Raw genomic sequence first — 15,851 nt, forward strand, 5'->3', positions numbered from 1 at the left:
GAGATTTGGAGTCCTTCTGTGGGGTCTAATAAGCATAGGTCTGACCTTTGTGGTCTTCAGGAATGGCTTGGTGGCTTTCCAAGAAAGGAAACGCCCTCCGTCCATTTTCTTTGAGAGTTTGAATTATATGATAGTGAAGTTTCAGTAGACCTGCAGCCCATTTCATGAAGTCTACAAGAGTTCTTTTTCCCTAGAGCAGTCTCTTGGCAAAGTAGACGTGAACACCTGGGGTCACGGGAAACACATCTCGGAGCACAAAAGCTGCTCTGTTGATTGTCCTGCTTGCTGCGCTTTAAAATACTTTGTGTGTGTATATAACTAAAAGCTGTTTGGTTTTCTTTGATAATTTAGGTGGCAAATTAAAATCGAGAAAGGATTTGATGAAAAAAAACAGCCGTTTACGGAGAGCTCCTCCTCGCTGACAGATGGCTGCATCTTTCAGGCCTGGGGTTCTCGGGGAACAAATAAATTGCTGTTTGTCTTGGAGGAGCTCACTAGCAAATGAGGAAAAAAAAAAAAAAAAAAGCAGATAAATTAGTCTCTAATGAGAATGAAGGTTAATCCCATGAAAAATGCTGGGAAATGTAATAATATATTTTTTTCTGCATCCTTTTTTTAATTGCTGTGTGTTACATCATTGCATCCTACTAGTGGCTGTGTTTTGAGGACGGATGAAGTGATCCCTCTGAGTAGGAGAAACCAAGCACTGTGATATCAAGTATAATTAGTCTCAGCAACAGTCCTCTCTTACTCATTTATTTTTCAATAAAACGAATTCTTAACACAATTAAAAACTTCCTTGTCTTTTAGAGGTTCTTCAACATTAATCCTCAAGGGGTGCATATTGAGTACTGGATTATGTTGTAGCTGTACTTTGCAGTCTGTGAACTCATAAAAAGCAAGCGTGTGCCTGTGTGAGGCACGTGGCTGGAGCAGTTGGAAGCCAGTTGCTCCAGTTTTATCTTTAGTGGGTTCTGGTAGCATAATTATCTGTATCAAACTTGCCTACCAATTTTACTGGCTTTCTGAGTGCATATGATATTGAAACAAGGCACTGACCTTGTGTCAATATTGCACGTAACCTCTAATGAGAAGGTTTTCTTGCGTGCTAATTCATATCATTACTGGCTTTCTAATGAAATAATTTTTTGGCAGCTTCAAATTTGCAAACTTTTCCAATAAGCGGGAAATGTGTCATTTCAGAGGTCAAGCCCAACAAGTCCTGTTGCTGAGACCATGAGAAACCCCTCAGTGGGTGTAATGCCTACTTTCAAAATGTGTGAGGTTAAAACAATTGGAATAATAATTTTAATTGCTCTGTAATTAAGGTCCATCGGGAGAACCAGTAGGGACCAGCAGATTTTTTGATAGGGCTAACTCATCCCATCTGACATTAGCCTGGACAGACTGTTAACACTCTGTGGGAAGCTCTTCATGGAGAAAGCTGTAGATCTGACAATAATTCAAAGGAAAAGTGAAATAAGCATTAAACCGAGCTCACAGGAGCTGTGTGTTATCTGCTTTTGCTTTATCTCATTGTTCAGAGCATAAATCTGCAGAGCGCTGAGCATCTTGCATTCCCATATTTGGGTTTAAAATGGAAGCAGGATTAGATGTATGTTATTTATATGAACGATACCTTCTTACTCAGCAGATTGACTGTCTGTGTTTATTCAGTGTCACATCTGCTGGCTCTACTTGAACAAAAAGTTTCTGGCTCCTGTTGTCTGTCACTGTAGATCCAATACAATAGGGCCAGCTGGAGTCAAGTCTGCCGTATGTATCATCCATAGAGTAGTGAGACAAAATCGAAACTGTTGAGTCGCTGATGGCAGAGCACAGCTGGATTTCCATATCCCATGTCGAATTTGTGGTGCCGACGGCCAGAGGACCCTGACTTTTGATCGCGTGCCAGTAAGTCATCGTTGGCCCGACCCTGAAACCAGTGAAACTCACAGGCGCACGGCGGATCATCACCGGGCTCACGCGGCCTCCAAACCTCGACGCAAGCCCCGCGTGAGCAAAGGGAGATGCAAACTGTTCCAGCCTGCCCTGTCCCATCAGTGGTTTTTCTCTTAAACGCCTCGAATGCGAAACTTGACTCTTTTTCTGTTGATTCTGGAACAGTAATGTTGTAGTGCTACTGGCATAATGACTGTTATTACGGTCTGTATGTGCACATATGGGTTTCTGGAGGCAGCTCTCAGCCATGTGTAGGCATCAGTTGAGATCCAAGAGAAGACAAGGCACAGATCTTTCAGACAGAAACAGTGTGCCCTAGAGCAAGGAGGACAAGGTGGAAAATCAGTACAAGAGCTCATGTGCTGGATGGAGGTGTCTGACGTGTGTACATGTGTGCAACCATCTAGGAGACCCAAAGCAGTTGTTCTTTATCCCACCAGGGTGCTGGAGCGATGGCCATGAGGGACCTGGGGTGCCAATGAAGGATTCCATGAGGTGGCCATCAGCTCAGTGGGATGTGGGCTACTTTCCTGTTGGCTTCTCTGCTTTTGTTCTTTCTCCTCCTTTCTTTGGCATGCCAAACTAAGCCCCGAATACCGCGATCCTTCAGCAACTCTTTCTCCAAAGACTGAAGCATTCTGCTGTTGTAGTCCTGCAAGAGTACTCCAGGCCACGATCTTCTACGTCAATGCCTGTTGTCCCGAGTCGGAGCAGAGCAGGTTTCATTAGCTCTTTGCGCTAAAACTTATGGGTTAAATCTAAGCTGGTTCATTCAGAGCGCATCAGGTAGTGGGTTTTGGCTGTGCAGGCAGCTGACGTGGTTTGTGCCGTGCAGCTGAGCACTCCTCCTCTCCCAAAGGTGCCTGCTGGCAGCTGTCCTGGCCCACAGTAACTCCCAAACTGTGACTGGGAATCACCTGGCAGAAGGGCTGGATGATCTGAATCAAAACTCTGTCGGAGATCACGCTCATGCCCGGGCTCCGACTTGTCCACAACCATAAAGGCCAAGCTCATGGACCAGTGGTAGCCCATTGCATACTTCTCATGGGTTGAGTGAACTGGGCTGTAGTGCAAAAGTTGGGTGTTCTCCAGCTGTGCTCAACACGAGGCGACGATGGAACCTTTTTCCGAAGACTTGTTGTTGTTGAGGAGTGTTTCCTGGGTTCGACGTGGCTTAGGCTGCTGTGGTGGAGCACCAAGTCTGGAGTTTGTGCTTCTGAATCGTTGAGCCTGGTGGATCCCTGGCTTAGGTTTGTAAGAACATCCTCCGGGTGCAGATGGTCTGTCTAGCACCCTATTGTGCGAGCTGAGACCCCATCATCCACCGCTAGAAGTGCTCTAGTTTTTATGAGAAAAGGGGTATGAAAGAAATGATACATACTACTAAAAACTGTGGTTACATTTTTTTTTTTTTTAAGTGATACTGTAAAAACTCAAGTGACACTTTTTTTCTACAGATAGCAGTAGAGAAATCAAGCAACAATAAATATGGAAACAGTAGCACAACCTTGTAGACAGACCTCTTTTTTTCCCCTGTTAAAATGGAAATTAAGTGTAATCTTAGACGTTATCAAGTCTCATAATAATGTTGTAGCGTGCTAAAAGGCAGCGGGTGGAGCTGGTTGGTATTTGGAGCTGTTGCACGCTGTAAAGTTATTTCCTATTTTTTGTAGGCTCTGGTTAAAAGAGCAGGTTTGACTCTTCTGCAAGGGATACAAAGCAACCGTATCTTTTCACTAATGAAATTTTGAGGCTGGGAGTGGTTCACTAAAACTACCTGAACTCCTCCAAGCTACGTGAGAGGGTGTTTTCCTAATGTGGTCCTTGCATTTAGCACTTAACATTTTGTTCGCTTTCTGTACCACTCTTTTGTCAACCTCGGGAACCATCAGCAGTGTTGGTCTAGGACTCTTTTCTTTGAGAAAGTTCCCCTCTCTCCCCATGGAGCTGAAAGGGGAAATTCATGAAGACTGCAATTTTAAAAGCAAAATCGGGCTTTTTTGTTTTCTGTTTGTTACCATACTAAACAAGATGGGATCTGGCCAGGGTTGTTATAGTAACTACTAAGATTTCCTCAAGAGAAGGAGAAAAAAATAGAACACAGACCCATTCATCTATTACTTCCAGTTTTTCATTCAGAGTTACATGCTGTTCTGTGGAGATAATTTGCAAGACACACAGTGTAGGTAATTTCAGTGACAAAAACACATACCAATAATGAGCACAAATGGCTCTCCAGAATGTTGTGCTGGCATTCCTGGGTTATTTTCTAGCTTTGGAGGCAAGAAGGGTTGTCTTCCCTGGATCTGCAGTCATTAGTCATTCAGTTGTCTGGCTTTTCACCTCTGAATTATCAGGCTGTCTACAATATTATACAATTATATTTTCTTGATACTCATGCTAGGTAATAGCTTCTTCCTAACATGATATTTTTGAACAGCCATGAGACTAATAAGGCAAGGAGCTATCAAGAACAACTTCAAGGGGCTCGAGTCCTGTTGTGATCTTGTATGATTACTTTTCTTCGCAGGTTGGAAATGCCTGAAATGGCCTAAAAACCTATTTGTTTCTCACGCCTTCAGTGCTTCATAGTTTTCTGGCGATCAGCCAACAGTCTTAACTGGTCTTTCTTCTAGTTGGTCACTCCGGCTTCAGAGCCCTGAGGGTCTTGCAGGAATTTGAGCCTGCCCAGAAGAGCATGGCCACGTGTCTGTGCCGTTGGATTTCATCCCGTGCTCCTGTTTCTCAAGGTCAGCTTTTCTTCGGTATGAGATCCTCAGCCCTTCTGAAGGGACAGTACATCACCTAGTGCTGTACCGCCAGAAAACACCATCCTAATTCATAACTCTTCCTTTTTGTCCCATGCCAGGAGGACTTGGCTTGTATAATGAGGACTCGTTTCTCTGCCTGGGATATTGGGTAGGCTTGGAAAGGTACAACCAGTGACCAGCCTTATCCACTGAAGTATTCAGGATGCACTGACTTATGCTCCTAAGGAATGCAGGCTCCTTGCAGGAAAGGACTCATGCATTCAATCCATCACTCGCATGTTCTTTTTTTTTTTATTAATATAAGTTTAAATTTTAAGACAGATTTAGCATACGTATGCATAAGGAAAGCGGGCTGTGAGTTAAGACACAACTGTTAACACTTGTCTGTTATGTCGACTCGGATGATGGCAGTTTGGTTGAAGGAGATACAGAGCAAGCAGCTGGAGGAGGAATCCACCAGAGTTCACTAAATCCACAGAAACCTCATCAGCCTTGGCTGAAAGCCGTGGGAGGCTGGGAGGGTGCTTAGGGGAGACATGATTTCTGCTTGCCACCTTCTTGCTTTTCCCTGTGCACCTGCTTGTGGCCACTGTTGGAGAAAGTTTGAGTTGGGTGGATGTTTTTTCTGAACCAGAAATGAAAGCTGTTATGTATTAAGTCATTCTCTGATTTTTTGGAGCAAGGCACAGTGTTTCCACGGCTACTTTTTTAGGTGAAATTAGGTGACTGTCTAGCTTTTGAAGACAGAGGGAGGTTCTCAAACACACTCAATCATCCTTCATCTTCGATACTCTTTGTAAAATCTGTAAAAACTGGTGAATATACTTTTTTGGAATTTTGCAGTGCCCCAATAAAATGGGAATAAAGATCAGAAGAAAGGGCTTGCACCTAGCACTAAAATACAGTCCAGCTTTGGCCTTAACTATCTTTCTTTGAGATCCTTCATGCTCTTGACATAGCCTACTCCCCTTCGGGGTGGGACATGAACGTGCCAGCAACTGAGGGTAGTGCCTGAATCTGCGAGTGGACCTAAGCCCTGTCCTGGTAGGAGAAATCTAGAGCAGCTCTGGGAAGTCCCAAGCAAGTGGCTTAGCAAAGCGTGAGAAGGACCATGGGCATCCCTTTCTGCAGGGGCATGGAGCATGGGACAGGCTGAGTCGAAGGACCTAATTTCAGGCCAACACACCCAGAAATAGGGCAGAAAACAGAAAATTTGTCACTTGGTTACATGTGTGTAGTGCCACTGGGCTGTGAGCTTGGGCTGGTGGCACTGACCTTGGCATTAGCACCCAACATGAACGAGCCCCATCTCTGAGCCCATAGTTTGCCAAGAATATATAGTTTTTTTGCAGAGGTCGTTCCTGTCTGATGCTGAGCCTCATTTGACATCTTTGTACAGACACTCCACTTCTGCTGAGCAGCTGCTAATCAGTGCAAGAATATATAAAATACCAGGGCTGGAAATAGCGTGGCGCTGATGATGCGAGCTCAGCCAGCGTGAAACCAGCCATGGATCCGATCCCAACCCGCTCCCTCTGCGAAGCGAAGGAATTGCCACTATTCCATATGTCTTGTGTGTTGAATGTTTTAAGGACAATAGTCATTCATTAATTGCCGCTTTCAGGTTGGCGTAACTGCTGGTGCTTCCAAGGAAACAGCAAAGTGCTCTTTGATGTTTGCATGAAAGGGAGAAAAGTAGTTTCCCTGCAACCGATCCCATGGATGCGGGCTCGTAATGAGCTCGGGGACGCTCGCCTTATTTGCAGGAGGGTTGTGAGAGCGGGGCTTGCGGTGAGGGCGAGGAGCCTTGACACGATTACACTAAAGCCACGGGGTTTTCGATGAGCCACCGTCACACGACGTGTTATTTTAGTCACAATATTCTGTATTTATGAAATGTCCTCTAGCGCTAATGTTAGAAAAGCTGCCAGAGCAACAGAGCTGGTGCAGAAATGTCAAACCGAAGTCGCTGTTACTCATCTGGGTGACAGATAACCTGCAGGAGGCTTTTGAAAATGTTTAGCTGAGTGATTTGTTTGGCTTCAAATATTTGGGAGCCATTACTCGATGATCTGGTGCTTCCTGCAGGCTTGGATAAGCAGCTTTAATTCCACTGAAGCTGCTCTGTAAATCCTGACTTGTTCCTCTTTAACTTGGAGTAATTAAAGAATCTTTCTACCTCTCTACTTCTGCACTGTGTTTTTTTGTTTTGTTGTTTTTGTTTTTTTTTTAATTTAAAGAAATATATGTTATATAGATTATATATAAACACACTATATATATTTCTTGAAATATATATTATTATATATACACAATTCTTGAAAGTATTATACATATATATAAAATTTGCTTCAACTGCAGAACACTTTGTTATATTTCTATCTATATGAATAACTGTTCTGGGAGTAAATTGATGATTCTGACAGGCTGGTAGCATGGCTTAATGCTCTTGTGATCCCTTGAACACATGAAATGTATTTATTCTATTTTATCACAATGTGAGGAAGATCTTTATTTACACATGCATGTGTTTGAATTGCTGGTGGTAGATTCTAACTTTAACTGCTCTGATGACTGACTTTGGTATTTTTAGAGCGAACGTGAAGGGTTGCAAAAACCCCGTCCGAATGAGCGTGTGACAGGCGCCGTAAAAAACCAGCACAGGTCAGCGGTTCAGCGTAGTGGCACTCTGAGATCTGCCTGAAGTTTCTGGAAATGTCGTGGCATTTCAGATAAATTAACTCGGCTCGGACTTCAGCGTGCAGTTACAAAGCAGTGACGACACGTTGCCTGGCGTGCCGTTAAACGCTGGGTCCGGCGGAGCTGCTCCTCGTTACGTGGCTGTGCTGAGACGGGGCTGAAACTTGCTGCATTGTCACCTTTTCGCGGGCACTGGGCTCTTAGTGGGGCTGCTTAATATGTGCAGGCTTCTACTTTGCTCTGCTCTTCAGCTATACCTCCCCAGAACATGTTCTGGGAGAGGGTGTGGGGACAAAGCCGGGTCTTCAGTCTAGGCAGTTTCCCTGTAGGCATCGCTGGGAGCTACTAATCTGAGAGTGATATGGGGTGATGCCAATGTCTGAGGTGGGTATTCCACTTTGCACCTGAATGTATCTACTTTGTCTTAAAACTATTTTCTACCCTTAAGTGAGAGAGAACTCATTCATCTCCCAAGACTTACCAGATCTCTGGTACCACACTGAAGACTCTCAAGTTTTCACGATGCCTTCCACAGATGAGTTTTTCTATTTTCTCTTTAGTTTCTTCCTCTAGAAGATACAATTCTATAGCTTAGCCTCTGGATGATACAATTCTATAACTTAAATTCATTGCCTTCAATAAAACGATTCGGTGCAGGACAAGCTTTGCAGACCACGCTGCTGTTTTATTTGCAGAGCCGTCTGAAGGAAGCTGTGCAGTTGTTGGAGGATTACAAGCATGGGACTTTGCCCCCAGGAGTCACCAACAAAGAGGTAAGAGGAAAAAGCCTTAGTTAAATTCCTACTTCTTCTTGTGGGCTGGAGCGGGGAGGACAATCTGGCATTTGAGGCTGTATCTACAGTCAAATTCACTACTGCACGGCTTTTTTTGGTGTTTCTACCGGTAAAATCCCGTATTGGCTCTGTTCACTTGGTCACTGCAATGTTGCTTCTGGTCCCTTGCAGCTCATGCCAGTGTGTTACAGTGAATTTGCGTTGTTGTGAAGTTCCCATGTTAGAAATGTTGCTGAGCAGAAGGGATAGAAAGGGGCTTGCAATACAAACATACAAGTTTTTTATTTAGAGTAAGTACAAAGTTTGCAGTTTCGGACTTGCAGAGTTATCCATTACATTTGGCCAACGCTACTGCTTCCCTTTCCTTTGCAAACTGTGCTTTTACAATTTAAGAAAAAAAAAAAAAATTTGTTTTCTTTTTTTAGCTGCAGGAAACCTTGTTGTCAGTCCTGTAGGTTCTTGTACCAGCAACTGTGATGCATCAGCCCCCTCTCCTACTGTGTTCCTGTTGGTTATAATAATTGCCTCACGGAAATAAATGTTGTTCGGGCTATGTATAACCCTCTGGATTTCCTCGTGTTGTAGATGAAACTATCAGTAGTGGTACTTTTTGCTGGGTGATGTTCCTACTGTTGGGATGGAAGCTGAGGGAGGTTGTGGAAACCCCACTGGTGTGAAAGTCTTAGCAGGACTTAGGCAGTTGCTGAGAAAAGGGTCATTTTGGGTAGAACTTGATTCTGCTTTGGGATAGAGGGATGGGCTGGGTGATCTCCCCAGGACCCTGCCAGTCCTGTTTTCTGGACTGTTGTCTGATATTCATATATATGAAGACATGAAACTTGTGGAAGCAGAGATGAGTGTTGCAGAGGGGCGAGACTGCTTTTTTGAGCCTTTAACCTCCAAATCAGTAGCATGAAGCAAAAATCATTGCTCTTCCTGTGGGTATTCTCTCAAAACTCTTTTCTTTATCTGTCCATGTGTAGTCACCTGACCATAACACCGCCGCAGGGCCTTTTTTTTGTGGTGAATTTGGCACAAAAGACTTCACTCCTCTCTAATTCAATGTAATAGAACAGCATGAATTAATTATATCAAGGAGATATAAGAAGCAGCTGTGCCAAAGGACCAGTGCTCCTCCCAGGTAGACAGTGATGGAAATGGTAGAGAGCTCTTCTCCCACACCCTGGAGGTCAAATAGCCCCTTTATTTTTATTTTTTTTCCCGTTCACCTGTGATAATTTCTTCGCATGATAGACAAGTAGATCAGGTAAATGAATAAAATTGAGATTTGCATCTGCTTTTGAAAGTAGCTACTTGTGCGGTAGGTGCTGTGTTGGGAAAGAGGCATGGCTTCAGCAAAAAATAGGTGGGAAATATCCCCTCCCTGCGTGATACGCGGTACGAGGCATTGCTCTCCCGGTCTTCTGTTGTCACTGCATTCTTTCATCCATAATGTGATGGTAAGAAAAAAGAAACCGGGGTTGGGGAAAGGAGAAAAGCGAAGAATGATGCAGCAGCAGATGACTCAGTTCCCATCTGCCTGAAGGCAGATGAGATACAAGTCATTCGCTGTGGCAAACCACGCAGACTTTTGACCTACATTTTGGGTTTGCATAGTGACAAACCGGGGATGTACCCAGAGTTCATTCAGAATGGCACTGAGAAAAGAGCAAACAAAAGTATCACGCTCCTCATTTCCCTCAGTCATGACAACGTATGCAGGAGGTGAACCTTGTTATGCAAGTTGGAGGGTTCTGAGTGTAAAATAAAGGTATGGGGCAGAGGAGGAGAGAGAGAAAATGATGCCAAAAATGCCTTTCCTAGAGAAATGTTAGCACATCGGTGTGACAAATAATATTTTTTTGTAGTAAAATCCTGATACGGTTCACTTTGATCGTAGTGTCAGTTATGGTAGAGGGTTTTATGTATTTCTGCTGACTGTAGGATAAAGTAGCTCTCGCAGGAGGAGCCTGGGGTGGAATTGCAGCATGTGCTTGTTATTGTATTTAATTGTGTTTTGCTGCAGCAATTAAACCAAACCACAGGGAGAGGTGAGCAAGCAGTGGGTAGATCCCAGCAAGGCTGTGAGACCTGAACGTTCGCTCGGGATACCACAACCACTCTAAAAAGGGTGAAGACAGGAGGGACCTCAAAGCAGATGACACTCACTGTGCCCACGCTGCTGTGGGATGGGAGCAACCACAATTATGAGGCAGCTGAAGCTGCCTTGTTAATCTGGAGAAAGGATCCATGAAGCCAGCAGGTATCAGTCTGTTACTCCTGGAGCTGGCTGGCTCTAATGAAACGGGAGGTAAATTGGGAAATAAAAGCATCAAACACTGGCACTCTTGTGATCCATCTGGGTGAAGGTGAATGGGAATTTCTGACTGGCTTAATTGGGAGCTTCCCACTGTTGCATGACGGGCTGGCCAGCTCTTGGGCCTTGACGGTGACATTCCTTGAGGGATGCCTGGAAACCCTGAGTGCCTTTTGTCTTAATGCTTTTCTTCTCCCAAATATGCTCCTGAGTTGACTTGAATAATCTACTTGCCTGCACGTGGTTGCAGTGAATCAGGTGAAAATCTTCAAAACCTGGTTGTTGAGTATCTCTTGTGAGAGCATGATTCTCCCCAAATGGGTGGATATCTTCGTCCTCTCAAGCAGAGCCACCAATTTACAAACAAACTAATGCAGGAGGGCATTACTTTGCAGTTTTAAGCTGTGACATTGAAAACTGCGATTAATCATTGCACAGGTGGGTATTCTTATGCGCTTTTCTCTTTGCATCAGAGGTGATCTTTGTGATTTTTTTTTTTTAGTGGTAGTTGTTTCCACCTCCTGGGGCATCTTCTTGTCATGCAGCTCACATGGTGTCGTTCTGCCTTTGTGTTTACTGCCGTGCTGCAGTCACAAAAGAGTGCTGAACTTCCAGCTTTGCCAACGGTGACCATTTCTACCAAAGAACTAAAAGGCCCAGATGATCTATATGGAAACGGGGTTTCACTGAATGCTAAGGTGGTGGTGGCATCAGGCGTTGGGTGCTTCTGGTGTTGATTAGCCAAATACTCTCCTTTCCTCCTCTGAGATGGAGAGGGAGATCGAAGGGTAAATCTGGTGGAAAGAGGGCTGTGCTTGCTCTCTCTGCGTGGAGGAGGTAGGGCTGGGTGCTGCTCGGTGTGTGCCACGGAACTTGCACGCTGAGCACCGCTTGTTTTCTAACTCCAGGGGCAGAGGGGAAGGTGGAGGGGGAGCGTGTGGGGAGATCTAGGTAGCCAGCAAGCTTGCCAGTGCTGAATTAAATAGGAGCGTGCCAGATATCTACAGCTGTAAGTGTCTCATTAATTACCGGTGCATTTGCAGAACATACGATGTGCCGGTTGATTGCTTTGGGGGAGGGGAAGCATCTCACTTGCATAGATATCACCCCAAATTTTCTACTTGTGAACCAAAGACACCCGGAGAATACGTTTTTGCTTTCCTCAAGCTAAGTTTTACCATTTTTATGGCTTTTCTGTGCACCGCTGTCGGCAGGATGGGCTCTGGCTACAAGGCATTAACAATTTGCAGTTGTTCTCGTGCTAATTTGGGAAAGGGATTCAATGCAGCTCTGGAGAGGTGCCCACTTTGTGGCTTGCATGCATGAGTTGATGTTGGAATAAAAGACTGAGCTGTCTGATGTTTTACGTAGCTGATAACTGAGTGTCACACACACCTCTGATGCACTGATGAAGTTGCCACATGTTGGCAGAAGACCAGCAGATGAGAAGTAATTTGATTTTTGACTGCTTTTTTTTTTTTTTTCTGTTGGTTTGGGTTGTTTTTTTTTTTTTTTTTTTTTCCTTTTAACCACTCCTTGCCAGTGAACAGAGCTAATCACCTCGTGTTCACCGTGAGCAAGAAGTGTCCACTGGAGTAGTGACTTGGCTCATCTGACATGGTAACAACTGTATCTGAGAGAGGCTAATTGGTATTATTACTCATGAAAAAGGCTGCGCAGAACTTCCTGTGGTGCTCAAGAGAGAAGCACTCAACTTTATCTTCTTTGTTCAAGGGCTGATTCAGATTTGGTTGCTAGAGCCCCTTAGAGATGCAGTGGCTACGCTTCTTCAGGCATGGATTGGGTATGGCACGTGTGTAGAAAAGATGCCTGAGTGGTCTTTTAGGCTTCCTAACCAGAATTAAAATCATTATCACCTTAGAAGCCTTTAAAAATAACAGTTTGGGCAGAGTTTTAATGCATTAGCTTTCTAAGAACCCAACACCCCCCTCCCCCAATATCAACTTTGAGATCAAGAAGACAAGTTGTTTTGACAGAGTTTTTTCACTAATCTCTTGTCTGATCCACTTTTGTGGTACGGCGTGTTTGACAATGTTCAAATTCCTTTTTTTTTTTTTTTTTTTTTCCCCTCATTCAGAAATTCGTGGTTCTCATGAAGGATGGCAGGCAGTAGCTGAAAGCATAACAACAGCTCAGCACAATCTATATTGCTTGCTGAAATGGTTTCACCACATGAAAAATGGAAAATATAAGAGCCTAAAGCTATGTAACGTCAAGTATCTCCTCCACACTTTATCTTCTTGACAGGGTTCTTGTAGAGCGAGCCTTTCTCTTCTGCATTTTCAGAGCACATTTTTCAAAATGAGCTGAAATGGAACAATTATGGACTATCTAAAGAAAAAAACCCTCTGAAAAGCCATAATCATACTTAGCTCCAGTTCTCCATGACCATCTCTAAGCCAGTTTCCAGAATAAATGCTGCTTCGCTCCAGTTACTCTCTACGAGATGATTCATGGACAGCACCCCTGCCAACACCTACATCTCTTCCACTTTCAGGTCTCTCACACTCATCCAGTAGCTCTTGTGCTTGCTCTTGAACAGGAGTGGTCTCACCACTTGGGAAAATGACCATTTACTCAAGGTGGTGAAAACCTGTTTCTTGGGCGTCATTAGCAAAAATGAAGAATTGATCTCTTAACTGTCAATAGCTGCTAGACTGCTGATAGCTTTGTATTGAGGGAAACTATAGGGTTTTTTCCTACATTAGAAAAATGTTTTAAAAACATGATTTTTATCATAGGTATATCAATTATGTAGTCAGCAAAACAGAGGACAAACGGCTGCTTGGTAAGTATTTATTCAGTGCCATGTATTGGAGCAAGAAAATATGCTCTGGTCTCCACTTGTTCAGCTTAGCTTATTTACCCAACTTTTTCTTTGAATCTTTGAGCCAGTTGTGTTTTATTAGATAGGAAGTTGAGTGTTTCACATTCCACTTATTAATACCCCACCAACCAAAACCATGATGTGTAGCGGAAGTACCCCACGCTGTAATTAAGCCCTGTCTCTTGCAGGCTCTGATGATTTGATGATTTTACTCTAAATAAAAAGATATTCTTAGTAATGCAGTCGTTTGGGGTGTATTTCTGTTCTTTTGGTTGTTTGGGTTAGATATTTTAACAGGATGGGAGAACATGCGTGGAGAACAAACTCTCTGAAGGTTTTGGGAAGGTTTAGGTCTCCTGGTGGGGCATTTTGGGTGGTTATACGTCTCTGTGTTGGGTGACGGAACTTCGTGGATCCAGAAGCGTTTGATGGAAGAAACAACCGTTTCCTATAACGGTTTAGAAGTACAAAGTTTTGCTGTGAGAACTTCAGGAGGACCTGGTGAGTTTAATAAACTTCCTATTGCTTGGTTCTGTGTGGTGACCACGTCCATCGATGCCCTTCATTTGGTTCCTTCGGCGGAGGGTCAGTGCATTTGGAAGTGCCGGCGTGTTGGCTGATGACACGTATCCCCTTTCATCTCCCCATCCCAGAGGAAGCTAGAAAATAGTAGGATCCTTAGAGAAGGGGGGGGGGGGGGGGGTGAGCGGAAAGGAAATGTGTAGGATTCGTGTTGGTGGGAGAAACTGGTTCACTTGTCACTTCTGTCCCAGCTTTTCCAGCTCTGTAGGTGCTGTTGTATTGTTGCCCCTCCGTAAGGATTCCTTCATCTTGAGCGTACACCCTTTGCACTTTGTGCTCCTCGTTTAAGTGGTCCCTCATTACACTTCAACCTTTTTAGCTTGCATTCCTTACAGACCGCTTGGCGGCAAGAGAGAAATGTGCTAAAAGGCCCACTGCTGCAAGCCGCTTTTAATGACGGTTTCTGCCGGCGGCTCCCGGGGTTGGCAGGATCCGGCCCTTCGCACGAAGCTCCGGTGGCTGGTGCGATCTGCGAGTGGGTAGGTGAAAATGACACACACGAGTGCACTGGGAGCCAATTTGCAGCAGAAGGTATAGACTGTAACATATCCAATTCTAAACAGGGCAGGCAATTCCCCAAACTGCCTCCTGGAGGGAATCTCCGCTGGAGTAAAAAGGTTTCATTGGAGGGAATCGTTTCTCCTATAAAAGGGGGCTGCAAAATATCAGCCTGATAAACAAGGGTGAAGAGCCAGCTTGCTTAAAAGCGGACGTTTTCTCTCTCTCGGGAGCTGAGGTTTAGCCTCCAACCAAAAGGCTGTACCAACCGCAGGGCATAATGATGTGGCTTTTGTCCTTTATCCTCAGGCTTCTTTCACTAATTTGTAGGATTGCATCTGTGTCCTCTGTGTGTGTGAGTCCCTTTCCCAACCTGTCCAACAGACCAGCACAGATTGGAGGAACAGATTGATGCTGGCATGTCAGCAGTGGTAAAAGTTAAGAGAAGCAGCACTCGGCGGCTATCAGATACGGAGAGATTTAAATCACTCCCGGTTTACGACACAGCTGCTTTTTACAGTGTGATTTTTGTGCTCAGTGCTGCAGGAATGTGCACGGCAGAAAAGCCCTTTTAAAGGGTGATGAACATCAGATGTGGACAGCGGTGTTCAGGCACCGGAGATCTGCCTCGGGAGGAGAGCAGTAAGATCTCAGTGCTGGGGAGGTTTCATTGCGAACTTCAGGTTGCTCCTGTCTTTCAGCTTTTCCCCGCAAATGACATGTATTTTTATTTTCTTAGCTAGCGTTCCCTGTAGCTGCCAAGCCCAGCAAAACATGTCCTTTCCGTTGTGTGCTGAATCATTTTTACCCTTGAAATTGGGGTAGAAATAGCTGCTAAGCTATCAGCTTAATACCACCGCCTAATGTCACTGCTCATCCGCCCAATATCGCTCCAAATAGTGAACAGCCTCGGCTGCTGCTCTTCGGTATTTGGAGCGATGTTAGGCGACGAGCAAGTTAGGATCAGAGCCCTGGTTTGCCCCATTTGTAGATTCCTACCACTCTGTCCTGAGAACATAGTATCTAAGCAAGAAGTAGAATACGGTCTAAGAAACACGGTGGTGAAGGTTCGTTGTCCTCTTCTACCTCCCCGCTGTCCCTTCGGGCCTGATCTCAGGCTGGCACCCCGGCTTCTCCCTGTGGTCCTGCCAGCAGAGAGAGGTAAAGAGCCACCAAATAGCAGAAGTGTCTGAGGGCGCTTCGTGTGCATTGAACAAGGACTCAAGAGTGAGTGATGCTTTTTCCGCGCAAGGTTTTTATTTTTTAATGTCAGCCCTGGGGCCAATAAAAGGTTTAAAAACTTATCGCGTTAACTAAACGCAACCCTTGTACATAGGCAGCCGTTAGCCTTACAGAGGTGACTCCGTCCTTAAACGTGC

At 44.6% G+C, this 15,851-nt stretch overlaps 1 protein-coding gene across 2 annotated transcripts in view; it reads left to right on the forward strand.

Annotated features, from left to right (window-relative positions):
* Nucleotides 1–15,851, forward strand: part of SFXN5 (sideroflexin 5) — a 104,323-nt gene that overhangs the window by 15,272 nt on the left and 73,200 nt on the right. For both annotated transcript variants that reach the window (XM_033007080.2, XM_042808247.1), the window contains exon 3: nt 8,129–8,206. In XM_033007080.2, coding sequence (XP_032862971.2) covers nt 8,129–8,206 — 78 coding nt within the window. The remainder of the gene's footprint in view (nt 1–8,128; nt 8,207–15,851) is intronic.

Source organism: Tyto alba, unplaced genomic scaffold, assembly GCF_018691265.1.
Source record: "Tyto alba isolate M040663 unplaced genomic scaffold, T.alba_DEE_v4.0 Super-Scaffold_6, whole genome shotgun sequence".
Classification (NCBI taxonomy): domain Eukaryota; kingdom Metazoa; phylum Chordata; class Aves; order Strigiformes; family Tytonidae; genus Tyto; species Tyto alba.